The sequence below is a fragment of the Melanaphis sacchari genome, unplaced genomic scaffold, assembly GCF_002803265.2.
Source record: "Melanaphis sacchari strain LSU unplaced genomic scaffold, SCAv2.0 Contig31_pilon_pilon, whole genome shotgun sequence".
NCBI classification, from domain to species: domain Eukaryota; kingdom Metazoa; phylum Arthropoda; class Insecta; order Hemiptera; family Aphididae; genus Melanaphis; species Melanaphis sacchari.
The window spans coordinates 638645-653030 of NW_020271193.1; the positions used below are offsets into that span (position 1 = coordinate 638645).

Below are 14386 nucleotides of genomic sequence, written 5' to 3' on the forward strand. Positions count from 1 at the left end.
ATTTATCTCATCTGTTATAGTGATTTCCATATCACTTAATGTACAGTGAAATATATCCACTTATCCAGATTTTTTAATTCAAATGCAGTTGTATATCTTATACACATCAATCACAGAACAAATAATTTAAAATCGCCAATCTTAAAATCTTCATTAAAATGTAGTCTTAATTTACATAAATTATAGCTGGAATTGGTTCTTTCTGTGGCTTGAATAAGCTATTTCTAGCAATGCAATTCAATGCTAAAATATTCTTTTCAACATAAGCAACATAATAAGGACTATTTTATAGAATAAATAATTCACAATTTCTAGCAAAAGAGTTCATAAAAAGTCTAATTTTTCTATATTACTATTAATGTTACTAAAAATGTAGTTCCTAAAGTTCCTAAAAATATTTTTATATATTTAAAAAACTATTAGTTGTTATTTATTTTTTACATTCCACCATATTTTTATATGACGAATATTTAATTTATATAGTTATAACTATTTTCTTAACTTTAAATACTGCATATCACATGAGTTACTTACACAAACTTAACCAATATAATATGTCTATCATCTTTAGACGTCAACTTCGTAATATAAAAATTGATATTCTTTGCGCAATAAATTGACCAGATAAAATTTAATAATTTGTTTGGATTATTAATTTTTATTTTATCATACTTAATGGTTACATAAGATACATTTTTTTTATTACAAACTAAAAATAAATTAATGAACTTGTTTTTTGCAGTATTTTAATTTTAGTAGCTGTAAAAATATCACAGTAATTTATTATAAGGAAGAAACTATTGTAAATAAAAGTCAACGTTTCAATTAGAATTATAAAAAAAAGGATTCATAATAATTCACCAACAATTTCACAGTATATATACTTCAAATTCTCAGAAGCTCTTGAGTAATTTAAAATTACAAAAAAATATAAAAATATACCCAAATATCTAATTTACAATCTTAGATAAAAATATTATACAATATCTATTGTTTTTATAAAAAGGACAATTTTAAGTTGTATTATTATATAAACACTTTTTAAGACAAATTTCAATTTTGGAACCACATTTTTATCAAAATTAAATTTATTTTAAAATGTTTTACATCGTTTATAACTAAGACATAATTAATATTAATATTATATTAAATATTTTCACGATACATATAGATAGATACATAAGTTTAAAAAATAACTGTGGAGATAGAGTAATATTTTAAATTTTTAAGGTTATTTAGATAGTTCTTTAAGATCATACCAACAAACACAAATGAAACAAACGCTATATAATAATTATACTGACTATACTTGCTATAGGTACTAATTATATTTTATAAAACACTCATCAAATTCAGCAATCTTTTTTTTTTTTTTTCAATAAGTTTAAAGTGAAGCAAAATATATATATACTTAAATAATATTATGAGGTTTCACATAAATTATTTATATATACATTTATCAAATAATATTTTATAAAAATATCTAAATCGTTCGACAATGAACAGAAAATAACAAATTACCAATTACCAATTAAATATTTTAATTACGTATTAAGTTTTTTTTTTTTATAAATCATTTGGCTAAAAAGCATGCGATAAAAATAAAACTTTAAATTTTTTCTCAGAGTTGAAGTTCCTATCACATATTCAAATGATGATAATAAAAACGTTTTTTCAGTAATTAAGTTTAATAGTATTTAAATGAATCTAACAACCGACGGGTGAGTAATCTGGCCAAAATCACGTAAAATTAAACAAACTGTTCAACTCCTAACAAAATTACCCCTTCCCACTTTTTTTTCATACTTTCGTTGTGTCCTAGATTTTCCATAATCGTTTTTCTTTTTTTTTTTTTTTGTACATAGAATTAAAATTGTGTCGATAACGAAACGAAACACCCGTAATACGTTTGTGCCGATTGCTTGGCGATTTTTAATAGGTAAAACAGCTACAGGTCACACGTGTGAAACCTAACCTAACCCACACCTCCCTGCGTAGATGTCTTTTTCAAATAATGTTATTATACGGATTTTTGTGTTCAATTTTATTTTATTTCATAATGTATATTTTTGCAATTTTCTCGCAAGTTTACAAAACTAGAAACAAATTTAATTTTACAAAACTATGTTTCAGAAAGCAATAACACGCATAAATTCGTACATAGTGATACGAGTGTAATGTACGTCAATGTTCATGACTATTTCACATATTATATATTTTTATACTATACATTATACAAAGTAATTTTATTATTATGAATAACTCATTTTTCAAAAACTATTTTTTTTTTTTTTTTCATAATTGTTAGTAATAAAAAAAAAAAAAAAATTCTAAAATAATAATTCTTTTTACCATTTTTATCATTCTAATACTTCAGTTTCTTTTTCTTTCTTTTGTATGATAAGATAAATTTTTAATTTCATATTTCAAAAAAAAATTTATTTTGATAATATGTAAAAATTAGATATTTAAAAATTAATTTATGTGTTATAGCTCAACAATACTACAGATTTAAGATGAACATAGTGAAATGTCACAATAGTATCTTACAAAATGTTTGTTCACTACTCAACTTATCTACACATTAAACATCAATTTTCTAAACTACTCATCCAAAATTTTATTTTTACATATCAAAATAGTATAAATAATATTTGGATTCAAAATATGAAATTAAAAATACATATTATTGTACAAAAAAGAAACTTATAAATTATAATTTTTTTTTTAAATGTTTTATTACTTATAATTATAAAAAAATAAATATTTTCAAAGACTTTTTCATAAGAAAACTAATCGTTTTTTGAAATAATGAATGGTTTGTGATTAAATAATAATTTAGTATTTCTATATTTTATTGTTTCTTTCACGCATACTAAGAGTCATGAAACCATGATTTCTATTTAACATTATCATATTATTCGAATGTTACAGTTTCAGCTATTGCTCACCGATATACTCGGCAGATATTACATTCCACTTATTATTTTAATCCAGGTCTTTAAATCAATATTACCCTAGATGCATATCATATACATAAAAGATATTTTTTAATAAATATGAAATATTATAATGATGACGTATATACAGTTTTCTAGAGTTTTATATCACAAACGCACTACTAAGTTCACTTGTATTTGCTATTTAATAAAAAAAAAATCAATGCTTTGAGAGTCGAGAAAAGAGTTTCATTGATGATGAAATAATAATGAAGAAAGAAAAACAATTGAATTTCGATGATACGAACGAGGTGTCAGTAATTAACAACAACGCACGGAGAAAAACTCGAGCCGATTTACCGATGGTATATTGTTTTTGTCTATATATTTTCATGTGGGGTTCGGAAAAAAACACAATTAAAAAAAAACAAAAGAATAGAGAGCAAAAAAATAAAAAAGCATAATACAAAAAGGCAATTAAAATTTTTTTTTTTAAATTACTTAACAAGTTTAATAGTGTAACGTTGAACTGTTCATATTACGAAGTTATATATATAAAATATAATAATATCTATACACAAAATAAAATATCATAATCAGTTCGATATCCGAATAGATAAAACAAACCATCAATAACGTCTACAGGTTACATAATGCCTATGTTTGTGTTAATGTTTCAAGCAATATAGTTTTATATACGATTACAAAACATTTTTATTAATTAAAATACCCAAAGATATACTTTTAGAGTTAATTAAATCATATAAAAATATTGATAAATTTTGTTATAATAGATACATAAATACAAAACATTATGGTACATTTAAATTCGTTGTTTAGAGATCTTACAACCACTTAGTATAAGTGTCCAGGAAAATTATAAATATTTAAAAATAGTTCTACTCAAACGCCTATTAATGGTAAAGTACATACACATCCACCTAACATGTATGGAATTGAAGTCAATTAATATTTAACACATATGATGTATAAGATTGCAATTATATTGAAAAATTCAGTTTAAACCTAATCTATTGTGAAAAACTTTGGAAATTTAACTCAACAACTTCAAGCTTAAATTTCATCAAAATCAATTATTACCAAAACTTTACGCAATTAACGTTCTAATAACAAAACAATAATAAAAATAATCACTAAATTTAAAAGAATGTACACTTTAAAGTGAGCTTAAAAAAATCTTATACTTAATTAATAATATTATTTTAATACATTTCTTTCCATAATTATTTTTATGATTAATTAACTTTGCCATTACACTTACTAATTTAATCGCATTAACGGTTATTGGGCACTTATGAGTGATCGACAATGACTATTACTAAAGGATAACAAAAATGACCAATTTGAACAAACAATTATAATTTTTGCAACTAAAAATAGATTAAGATATCTTATAGAAGCTGAAATATGGATGTTTAACAGTAACTTTGCATTTCCGGCTTCCATTTTTCAACAATTGTAAATATTTAAAGTTAAGATAAATAATTTATAGGTGTTTTTACTAGAAAAAACCCAAACCACTAATAGATATATATTACAAACATTAATTGATGAATATCATAATAAAATCTTACATCCAGACCTTATAAATTTGTATATTGATTTTAAAAAGGCAGCCAGTCATTTTTATACTAAAAGGGCATATAAATATGGCAGACTATAATTTTATCTTACACAGAGCACGTATAGAAAAATACAATCTCTTAGTCTAGTAAATTTGTTTAGAGATAATGAATGCTTTAATTTATTTTAAAGAAAAATTGGATTCTTTAGCTTTTTTACTCATTAATAATATTCTTACTTAAATAAAATATATCATAATTATTATGTCAGATGAAGTGATAGAATTAATTAATTATTTTGATCAAACTGCCTGGTTAATAAACTACTTTTCAAAAAATACATCCAATTTAACTTCCTGCTACATAGTACGTACACGAAACTACAATTCAAAATTTAGATCGAACCAACAAACAAATGGAAGGATAAAACCATCGATTTTCCAAACTTGTGAGTTATAATCACCTATCAATTTGGAATCTTAAAAAAAAAAATTTGACTTTAAGTAGATTCTGACGTAATAAAATTAGCAGAATATTATTTATGTAATGAATGCAACTAAAAAAAAAAAATTCAAAAAAATTCAGGAAAATTCATTTTTATTATGTTTTTGATATACTAAAAAAAAATTACTAAGTATTTTTTAACTACTAGTCCACCACAAAAAAAATCAAATAATATTTTGGTTATTTGTCATTTTATACATATTTTAACCTGAAACATTTTTCGATCTTTTTCCATTAGCTTCATTTGTCCTTTACTTTTTAACCAATTTTCTTTTTTTTTTCATTTACATTTTTTTCGTTTGATTTATTTTCAATTACTTTTTTCCTAAACTTACTCCAGATATTGCTCGAGGTTCATTTATGATTTATCGTGATGGAACGGTAATGTAGCAAAAACAGAAATTTATTGTGAGGAAAAAAATTTTGTGTGACAAATAAAAAATCGTAATAATTTTATCCATTAAAAATATCAAACTATCAGTATTTTAAGTACTACGCTTCGACCAAATTTACTAGCTAAAATTATATTAATCGACTAATCATAATTGTTCGCGTGTGTTGTAAATGCTTACATTTCATGTACAAAATGATTTTCCCACCATTCAAAATAATGTTCACATCAGGAGAGTATAAATACGTAGTACACATAATACACATGTACTACAGTGGTTCACAGTTTCTATTTATCATCAAAAATGTATGACCAATGATCAAAAAATTTAATTTCAATGTACATAATTCATACAGTATTTATTTTATTTATAAATTTAATAATTAAGTATTATTGTGATACGAGATAATGATAATTATTATAAGTGCGTTTAAATGAGGGAAACACACAATGTATAAACCATGAATAATCATTAAACTTAAATTAATTCATTGATTTGAAGTTAGAAATTAAACATGAAATACAAAAAAAATAAAAACTGTAACTCATTAGTCATATTTATTTATATATTATTATTAAGACGAGCAAAAATGGACATAAAAAATTATTACGATACGATCGGTAATTAATTTTACAGTATAAATATATACAAATATACAATACAACTAATCACAAGTACTAGGTTTTTTTATATACTATTTAAATAAACACTAAACATATTAAAAGATAAACATGAAAACAAATCAATATGAAATAAATTAAATAATTCTATACTTATATTCATAGAAGAATTACGACCGTAATAAGTAGACTAGTATGGTACATAAAAAGTATTTAGTTGTCTGGTACTACGACTAGAAACCAAAAAGTTTAGACTAGAAAGAAATTCGAGACAATAAAATTTTCCATTAATTAATTTGAAAATTAAACGAAAATCTAACTTTTTTCTACGTATTCCTAAAATATTCTATATTTAAAAGAAATAGTATTAGTTGGTAAGAAGAGTAAGTTTGACGTTGAATGTTGTAGTTAAAATATAAAAATATCAAAAAACCGTTTTGTATCAAATTAATTATTTAAATCAAACCAAAGATACTAGATGGCAAAATTATACAACTATAATCCAATATTTATCGTACATATGAGCAATAAAACGCTTTTGATACACGTGGATAATTAAAACTTTAAAAACTTCCAACCTAGCACGGAAAAAGCTTTATTTGAAATATATAAATAATACTCATTAAATGATAGAGACGCATTTAAATATTATACCAAGGTTAGGTTATTTTTATAGTTACGAATGAATTCAGAATTTCTTAAAGTAATCATAAAAATATGGAGTCCGCTTTTTCAAAAAGGTTAATACTTTTTGCTTAGAAATATTTTAATGTAAGATGTTATAGTTACACCGATAATTAAAGAAGTTTATATTATTTTAAAGAAACTCAGCATAATTTTAGGTCTTTATAGTACGAAATAATTTTAAGTCATTGGCAAAAAATAAAGTACGAGAATTGGTAAATTTAATATCATTGATGAATACGTTAACTAATAATGGTGCAATATGAGACTTTTGAGGACTCTAGAACTCACATCACATTATTTTGAGCAAATACTTTTAATTTTAACATATTATTTCCTACCAGTTAAAAGAAAAAACTAAGCACAAGTGAATAGGATTGCGTAAGCCTAAGTTATATAATTTGATGGCAAGAATATTGTGATCAATTTTGTCGATAGCTTTCAAAAAGTCGGTATGGATAACATTTACTTGATGCATTGCCTTAAATGTATCTAATAAATATCCTTAAAATACTAAAAAAATTGTAATAGTTAACCTACCGTTCATGAAACTACGTTAATCGTCAATAATTATGTTCTCAAACATAAGATTGAGTTCTTTTGGTACAATACTTTCGAAAAGTTTTTAAATTATTGAGATTATTGAAATAGGAAGATAATTGGTTACTAAAGTATTGTCTTCTCATTTAGGGATTGGTGAAATCTAGGATACTTCTCATTTATCAAAAAAAAATATTTGATAAAAGAGATATTAATAAATACAGCAGGGGAATGGCTAGGACAAATTTACATTCACTTAAAAATATACTTGTTATTGCATCTTAACATTCTTAACTATAACATATTTTAATACCTATATGTCTAAAATCTTCGAATACATCATTTAAAGATAATAAACATTTATTAAAATCAACGAAGAGCATAGAAATGTTTTCAAGACTAAAAACTGCATTACTAATAATTGGTTGATTAAATACTAAAAAAATTAAGAAAAACAATTTTAAATAAATTAATATTATGTAAAAAGTAAAATCATATATTTTGTAAATACACTTTTACGACCATTATATTTAGTTAATTTATATTGTATGTTTACATTGAAATGATTTAAAAAATTCTAAAAATTGTCTCAAATTTAATAAAACCTAGAATAACTGTAAATATTTAATAAAACTAACAAATACACATAATGAAAAGTATTAACAGTGTGACTTTACACCTGTGTGTACGCTATAATATATGTTTTTTTTACACTTTCGACTTTAAAGTATTAAGCAAAAAACCCATTACGATTATTTTTTAATTTTAATGAAAAAAAAAATGCAAGCAGTTTTATTAAAGCTATACAATTTTATTATATTAGGATACGAAAAACACTCATGCATACAGGTATAATGATAAATTCATTAATGTCAGCCTAGTGATTAATCATTCAACGAACCCGTCATGATATCGACTTTCCAATTTGTCTCTTTACCCACGGTCGGATCATTATTGTCTACCTACCAGTAATTGCTTCTAACTGACACATATATCAGTAACATATTTTTTACTCATGTTTACAATGAATTAATATATTATAAATAAAATAGATGAATATATTATGATTATTAAAATATACATCAATAATTTTGGACTGAGAATTGTTTTCAATACATAATATTTTATACATAATTTTATATCAATGAAATTAAACAACACACATATTGTAATGTAATTTTATAATAAGAGATATTTTACATGATAACTACAGTTAAGTTTATAATAAATTAATCTAAAAGCCAAAGTTTTAAATTGTTTGTGAAATATACTTCATGATTATCTTATTATCATTTATTTATAACTACACAATACCCTGCAGTATGCCATAAATATGATATCAAAATAAAAAAAAATTGCAATATGTTACCAATCGAATCTCAAATAAATTCATACGAAATATGATTGTCATTGTTTGACTTAAAAGTAGCGCGAATTAGTACAATATTTATAGCGATGTCCTTTCGCTCTAGCATCTATTTAATAGTCTTTTGCTAATATTTGAATACATCAAATAATTTAAATAAAATATTTTTTAACTTTAAAAATACGGTACACCATTAAAATATTTATCACATCTGTACATAATAACAAATATTAACATAAATCTATCACGTAGATAAAATTATTCTTTAATTCATATTAATTGTAAATGAACGTAATAGGTGATAATTAAAAAAACAGAACTATACAATTTGTAAAAATACTTTGGCATATGAGTTGTACAATATTAAATGGTATCCCATCAAAATAGTGAAAATAAAATCACAAAAAAAAAACTGCGAACTAAAAATAATCGAATGAATAATAAAAGGAAAAAAAAGTATAAAGATTCAGCTAAACGGATTCAAAAATTACTAAATATGTACGATGAAAATGATAATTTAAATTTTTTAAAGGAATTGCCTATAATTTTACATATTAGTTTATTAATATTTTATTATTTCTTTCATAGTTACCTATAAAATATTAATAAAAATAAACAATGTATAGATACAACAAAAATAAGAATTGTGGTCATAATTTTAATTTTTTTTTTATATTTTCCATTATTTTTTATTCGCTATTTTAGAGGTGAATCATATAAAATAACATAATTATAATAATAATTCATTTTATTGCGATAATATGTATAATATATAATATAGTATTTATATATTTTTTTCTTAAAATATCAATTAAAATTATAATACTTTATGTTAGTAAAACGTATATTTTACAAGTAATATTATAAGTTAATACCAAATCTAATATAATATTAAGTACTTCGAGTGACTAGCACTTTAATTTTAAAATAGAAGGACGTCCATTTATTATAATTTTTTAAGGTAAAATATCTTTTTAACAAAAACCATGACAGAGAAACCAATGGGGTTTATTATAATGTAAATCAAAATAAATTTAAGCAATGTATAACCACAGTGTACATACAATACGAAGACGAGCTAAATAGAAAACGTTTGATACTATCAACTTTTCCATGATATTCATTACACATATTATAATAGTATACGTATTATGATACAAAATACGGTAACCTTGTTTTAGCATTATAAACTAAAAGCAAGCATAAATGATCATAAAATACAATTATTTCAGTCATTAAATATTTAAAATACTGTTAGTTATAATAATTTATGAATAATTCAAATAATTTAATTTTTTTTTTTTTTTCTAACAAATAACTAGAATAAAACATAAACTAATAAAATTTTGAAGATTGACTTATTGTAATGTATTAAAAAGTATCAATTAAGTAGAAAGTAATCATTTATATGATATTTTTTTTTTCTATAGTTGTATTGGATTATTCTTATATCATACAACTAAAATTATATTTTAAAACTTTTTCGTTTTTTTATGTGACAATTAATCAGAGCTTAATTTTATATTATTAGCTGTTATTAAGAAATAAATGTATTTTATTAAATGATGTTTTTTATACAACTCATGCCTATGATTTATCTATATGGTTTATTTTACTTTTTAATATCAATATATTTGCAATCAAATTATTTATTTTTATATAAAATAAGTTCATTTTGTTGTTTTTAATTATTAAAAAAGTTGACGGTCACGATAGCGATTTATTTTTAGGCTATGTCTGAAGAATCCTAAGTTGTAAAACAAAACAAAAAATTGTTTATATAAACACTGAACTGTTTTAAATATTATATCATGATGATAAATAAAAAAAAACACTAATATAAGTATAAGGTATAAGTACTAAATAATATTTTCACTCAAGTAATAATTTATATAGAAAATACTAGTCGTCTACTTGAAAGTTAAAATATCAAATTAAAATATATTTTTCAGTACCTGTTTTGACGAGTTTGAAGGTAGCAGCATTGTGCGTTTTTAAAGAGTCGTTTAGTGCTGGATGCGTAAGATCCCTGAGCGATAGGTCATCGCCCATCGTTGAGGCCATTGAGTTCATCGATTGATCTCCTCTTAAGAGTCTGTGACCGCCATCCACGACTGTAAGAATAAAGGTAGGTTTTATCGTTAATCTCAAGTCAATAATTTCTGTACGATATTCATTCAAGTAATGAAATTAAGTCATCAATGTCAATAATACAAAATATACTCAATAGTGTAACAAAAAACAAAAACAAAATAAATAATTTTTGAAAAAAGCTGATCAATCAAGTATTTGTAAAAATAGTTATATGCTTGGTATCTAATAACATTTACAATTTTTAAAAATTTAATCAATAGTCGATAACAAAAACGACACAATACTATAATTTAATATATTTTCAATACATGTATACAGAATCGCGTATGACTAAGACCTTCCCGCATATACCTTTAACAATTTGGTAAAATGAATAAAACAAATTACGTCCAGAATAGTATAAAATATATATGAATATGCTCAAAAATAAATGACAAATCGGCTTTCACCAGATATTATTATTTATGTCATGCGTTTAATAATAAAAACCGGATAATGTGAAACTTTCGTCCAAAACTATGAAACGAAGCACTATTGTAAAAGAAGTGGCTACAAAATGAAATGATTCATCGAGCATTTTCACCACCAAATAATTTTTAAATAATGCATTTATATAAAATTATATTATAACAAACTATAATCTCAAATATTCAGTCTAAATAAAGTTAATAACACGGGAGAGACATTAAAGGTACTTATTAGAATTTTGATTTAGATACATAAACTTTTCGAAAAACTTATCTGCATATAACAATTAACAGTAAAAAAAAATTTATATTACCACAAGTCATTTCTTAATAATTTTTTCAAGGAATCTATGTATTTAATACTAAGGTATACAATAATATTTTAACAATTAGGGCATTAAAGGATAAACAGAGTTAAGCGTATGCTAGGTGAATCACCTTGTTAGTACATATATTTACAAGTTACACACATACACCATCTAATGTATCTTATCTGACGAAATTTGTATGCGTTTAGATAGGAATCTAAATATTTAAAACTATTTTTCCATATCCGCGAAGATAAAATAAAATAATTTCAAGTTTTCGATTTATTACAAATATAAGTATTAACAATAATTATTATTAATAAATACATAAGGCTAGACTTGAGACTCAATTCAACTAAATAAAAATCGGCATACATTTTTAGTCATTTTTGAGAAATGCTAAAGAAAACCGTCACTTCCATGAAATTTGTCGAGCCGATGACAATATCATAAAAATATTGTCAAAATGAAATGACGACTTAATGGTTTTGTCGTACGCATTGTTTAAGAACTACAACAGTAAAATTCAAATAAACTATAAATGTGATTCAAAAATATTAAGTTTGTTATGTGGTAGTTACATTTTTCGTATGAAATAGATGCAGATATTGGAGAATAACGAAAGGGAAACTTTAAAACAATTGTTTAATATTTTAAACACAACTTTAACATCAAACATACAACTACAATTTTGTTTTCTTTCTACTTTTACATTATCTAAGTGCTATTGTATACAATATTATACACACTCTGAGTATTTTTCTAATAACTATATTGCATATTTTAGCACTTAGAACAAAACTCAGTGGAAGTATTGCAATTTTTTTCATTTTCATTAGAGTAGGTCATTTGGCTGTCATAACTTTTGAAATTTAAATTAAGCCTACAAGTAAAATGATTAAAAATAAAAATAAATCGTTAAACACACTTGTAATATACATTTGCTGATTATGTAATTTAAAATTTATTTAATTCTCTGAGGTAATATTCTCGTTCAGTGAACTGAATAATCGTTATTTTTAATTATTTTCATTATAAATAAACATTAATTTTGAAATCTATTAATGCAATCACATCAAAGAAGAAAATATTAACTATTAAAATGTTATTGCCGTGTTCTACAGAATTATAAACTTAACTAAAAAATAATTATTTAAGTATAAATCTAAAAAAACTTATTATTTTATCCAAAAATATATCAAAAACATTAAATTTAACACAAAACAACCTATAGTTAATAAATTTAAATAAGCAAATAATGATTTAATCTAAAAAAAAAAATATTAATCAAAAACGGAATGGTATACCCTCTTAGTTATTTTGAACGATAGTCTCAAATCATCTTTTATCACCAACTTAAAAATACATAGGTACAAAAATATTTATTTTTTTCTTATACACTAATTTAAGCGCTCCAATTTTTTTCATTCAATATATTTTAAATGCTATGTGATAATTCATGATTAGGATAATACTTCAGTGAAATTGTTCACTAATATAAATAAAAAAAATATTCATATTAACATTAACTCAGAACTGCTTAAATAGAAAAAAAACAATTTTTACTACGGAAAAAGTTTATTTAACAAATTATTTTAATATATTTTAAGTTTTCGGATTTAATTGATTAATGACCGGCGCATTACTATTATTCATTTCGATTTCTTAAAATGTTATTCTAAAGCTGATGTTTGAAAACATTTTTCATATTGCAACTAATCGGGAAAGATGAAAATATGATACTTTATGAAAGAAACGAGAGATACAATAAATTTCCGTATTCCATTTTCTTATGTACAAGTCCTTCGATTCTGAATAACAGTGCTATTGGTTTTGTATTGATGTATTTATTTTTGCTTTTAATAGTCTGAGAACATTATTAATGGTTAAAATTTCGTATTTCATTAGTTTCTAACCTCAAATATAAGAATAATATTATAATATATACAATCATTTTATAATAAGACATAATTTGAATTTAGTTTTAAATATTTAAAACGCATAATATATAATACGTGTACAAATAAAATAAATATTATCATAAATAAGTAGATGTATATGATTGTAGAAATATAAATTTTTTACAATAAAATTTAATTGATATGAATGTCATATGTTATTTATTCATACATTTGCAAAAATGTACATTTAATTGTCATAAATTTTATATTTTTTCCATTAACAATATTAGTATACCTAACGTATTATATCTTAGCGTTATTTTGAAGGTTTATTGTAGGTCACCGCGCAGCATTGTTGTTAAAAATTAAAAATTGATAATTCATGAATAATTATGAAATATTTATATGTACTTCAAATAGCGGTGGTAAAGCATCTAGAACGGAATTCAATTACAAAAAATTAAACTCTGAAAGATAATTTTTAAATCGTAACGAAATTAATAAAACCACATTTTTACCATTTATCGTCATGTTTATGTTTCTTGTTATATTTTACAATGGTATATTTTTGAAGTAAAACAAAATCCGAAAAAAACCCTGTGACAAACAAAATAGCTTATATTATTTATGTATTGGAATTCAGGGTTATCCATACATAGTTGACAATAATCGAAATTCTTGAGAGTGAACCCCTATAAAAATAATATAATTAAATTATTTTATCCCATTCTGTTGCTAGATTTTTTTTTTTTTTTTAGAAAAAGAAAACGGCAAGTCACTAAGAATACATAAAAATCGGATTAACACTAACTTAGTATTAAAAATAAAATTCTAGTAAAATATTCTGGTGGTATATTTTAACTATGATTAAACATAAATGAATATTAACCTAAATCTGTGTAAAGAAGATGTAATTTAAAAATACAAACATACAATAATATATACCAACTAAATGTTTAATACACACAATTTTTCTATGATGCATGAA

The 14386-nt window shown here is 22.9% G+C and overlaps 1 protein-coding gene across 14 annotated transcripts in view; it reads right to left on the minus strand.

Moving 5' to 3' along the window:
• The window catches only part of LOC112596436, a 285374-nt gene that overhangs the window by 237220 nt on the left and 33768 nt on the right, over positions 1-14386 (minus strand). For all 14 annotated transcript variants that reach the window (XM_025342112.1, XM_025342124.1, XM_025342122.1 and 11 more), the window contains exon 3: positions 10584-10742. In XM_025342112.1, coding sequence (XP_025197897.1) covers positions 10584-10742 — 159 coding nt within the window. The remainder of the gene's footprint in view (positions 1-10583; positions 10743-14386) is intronic.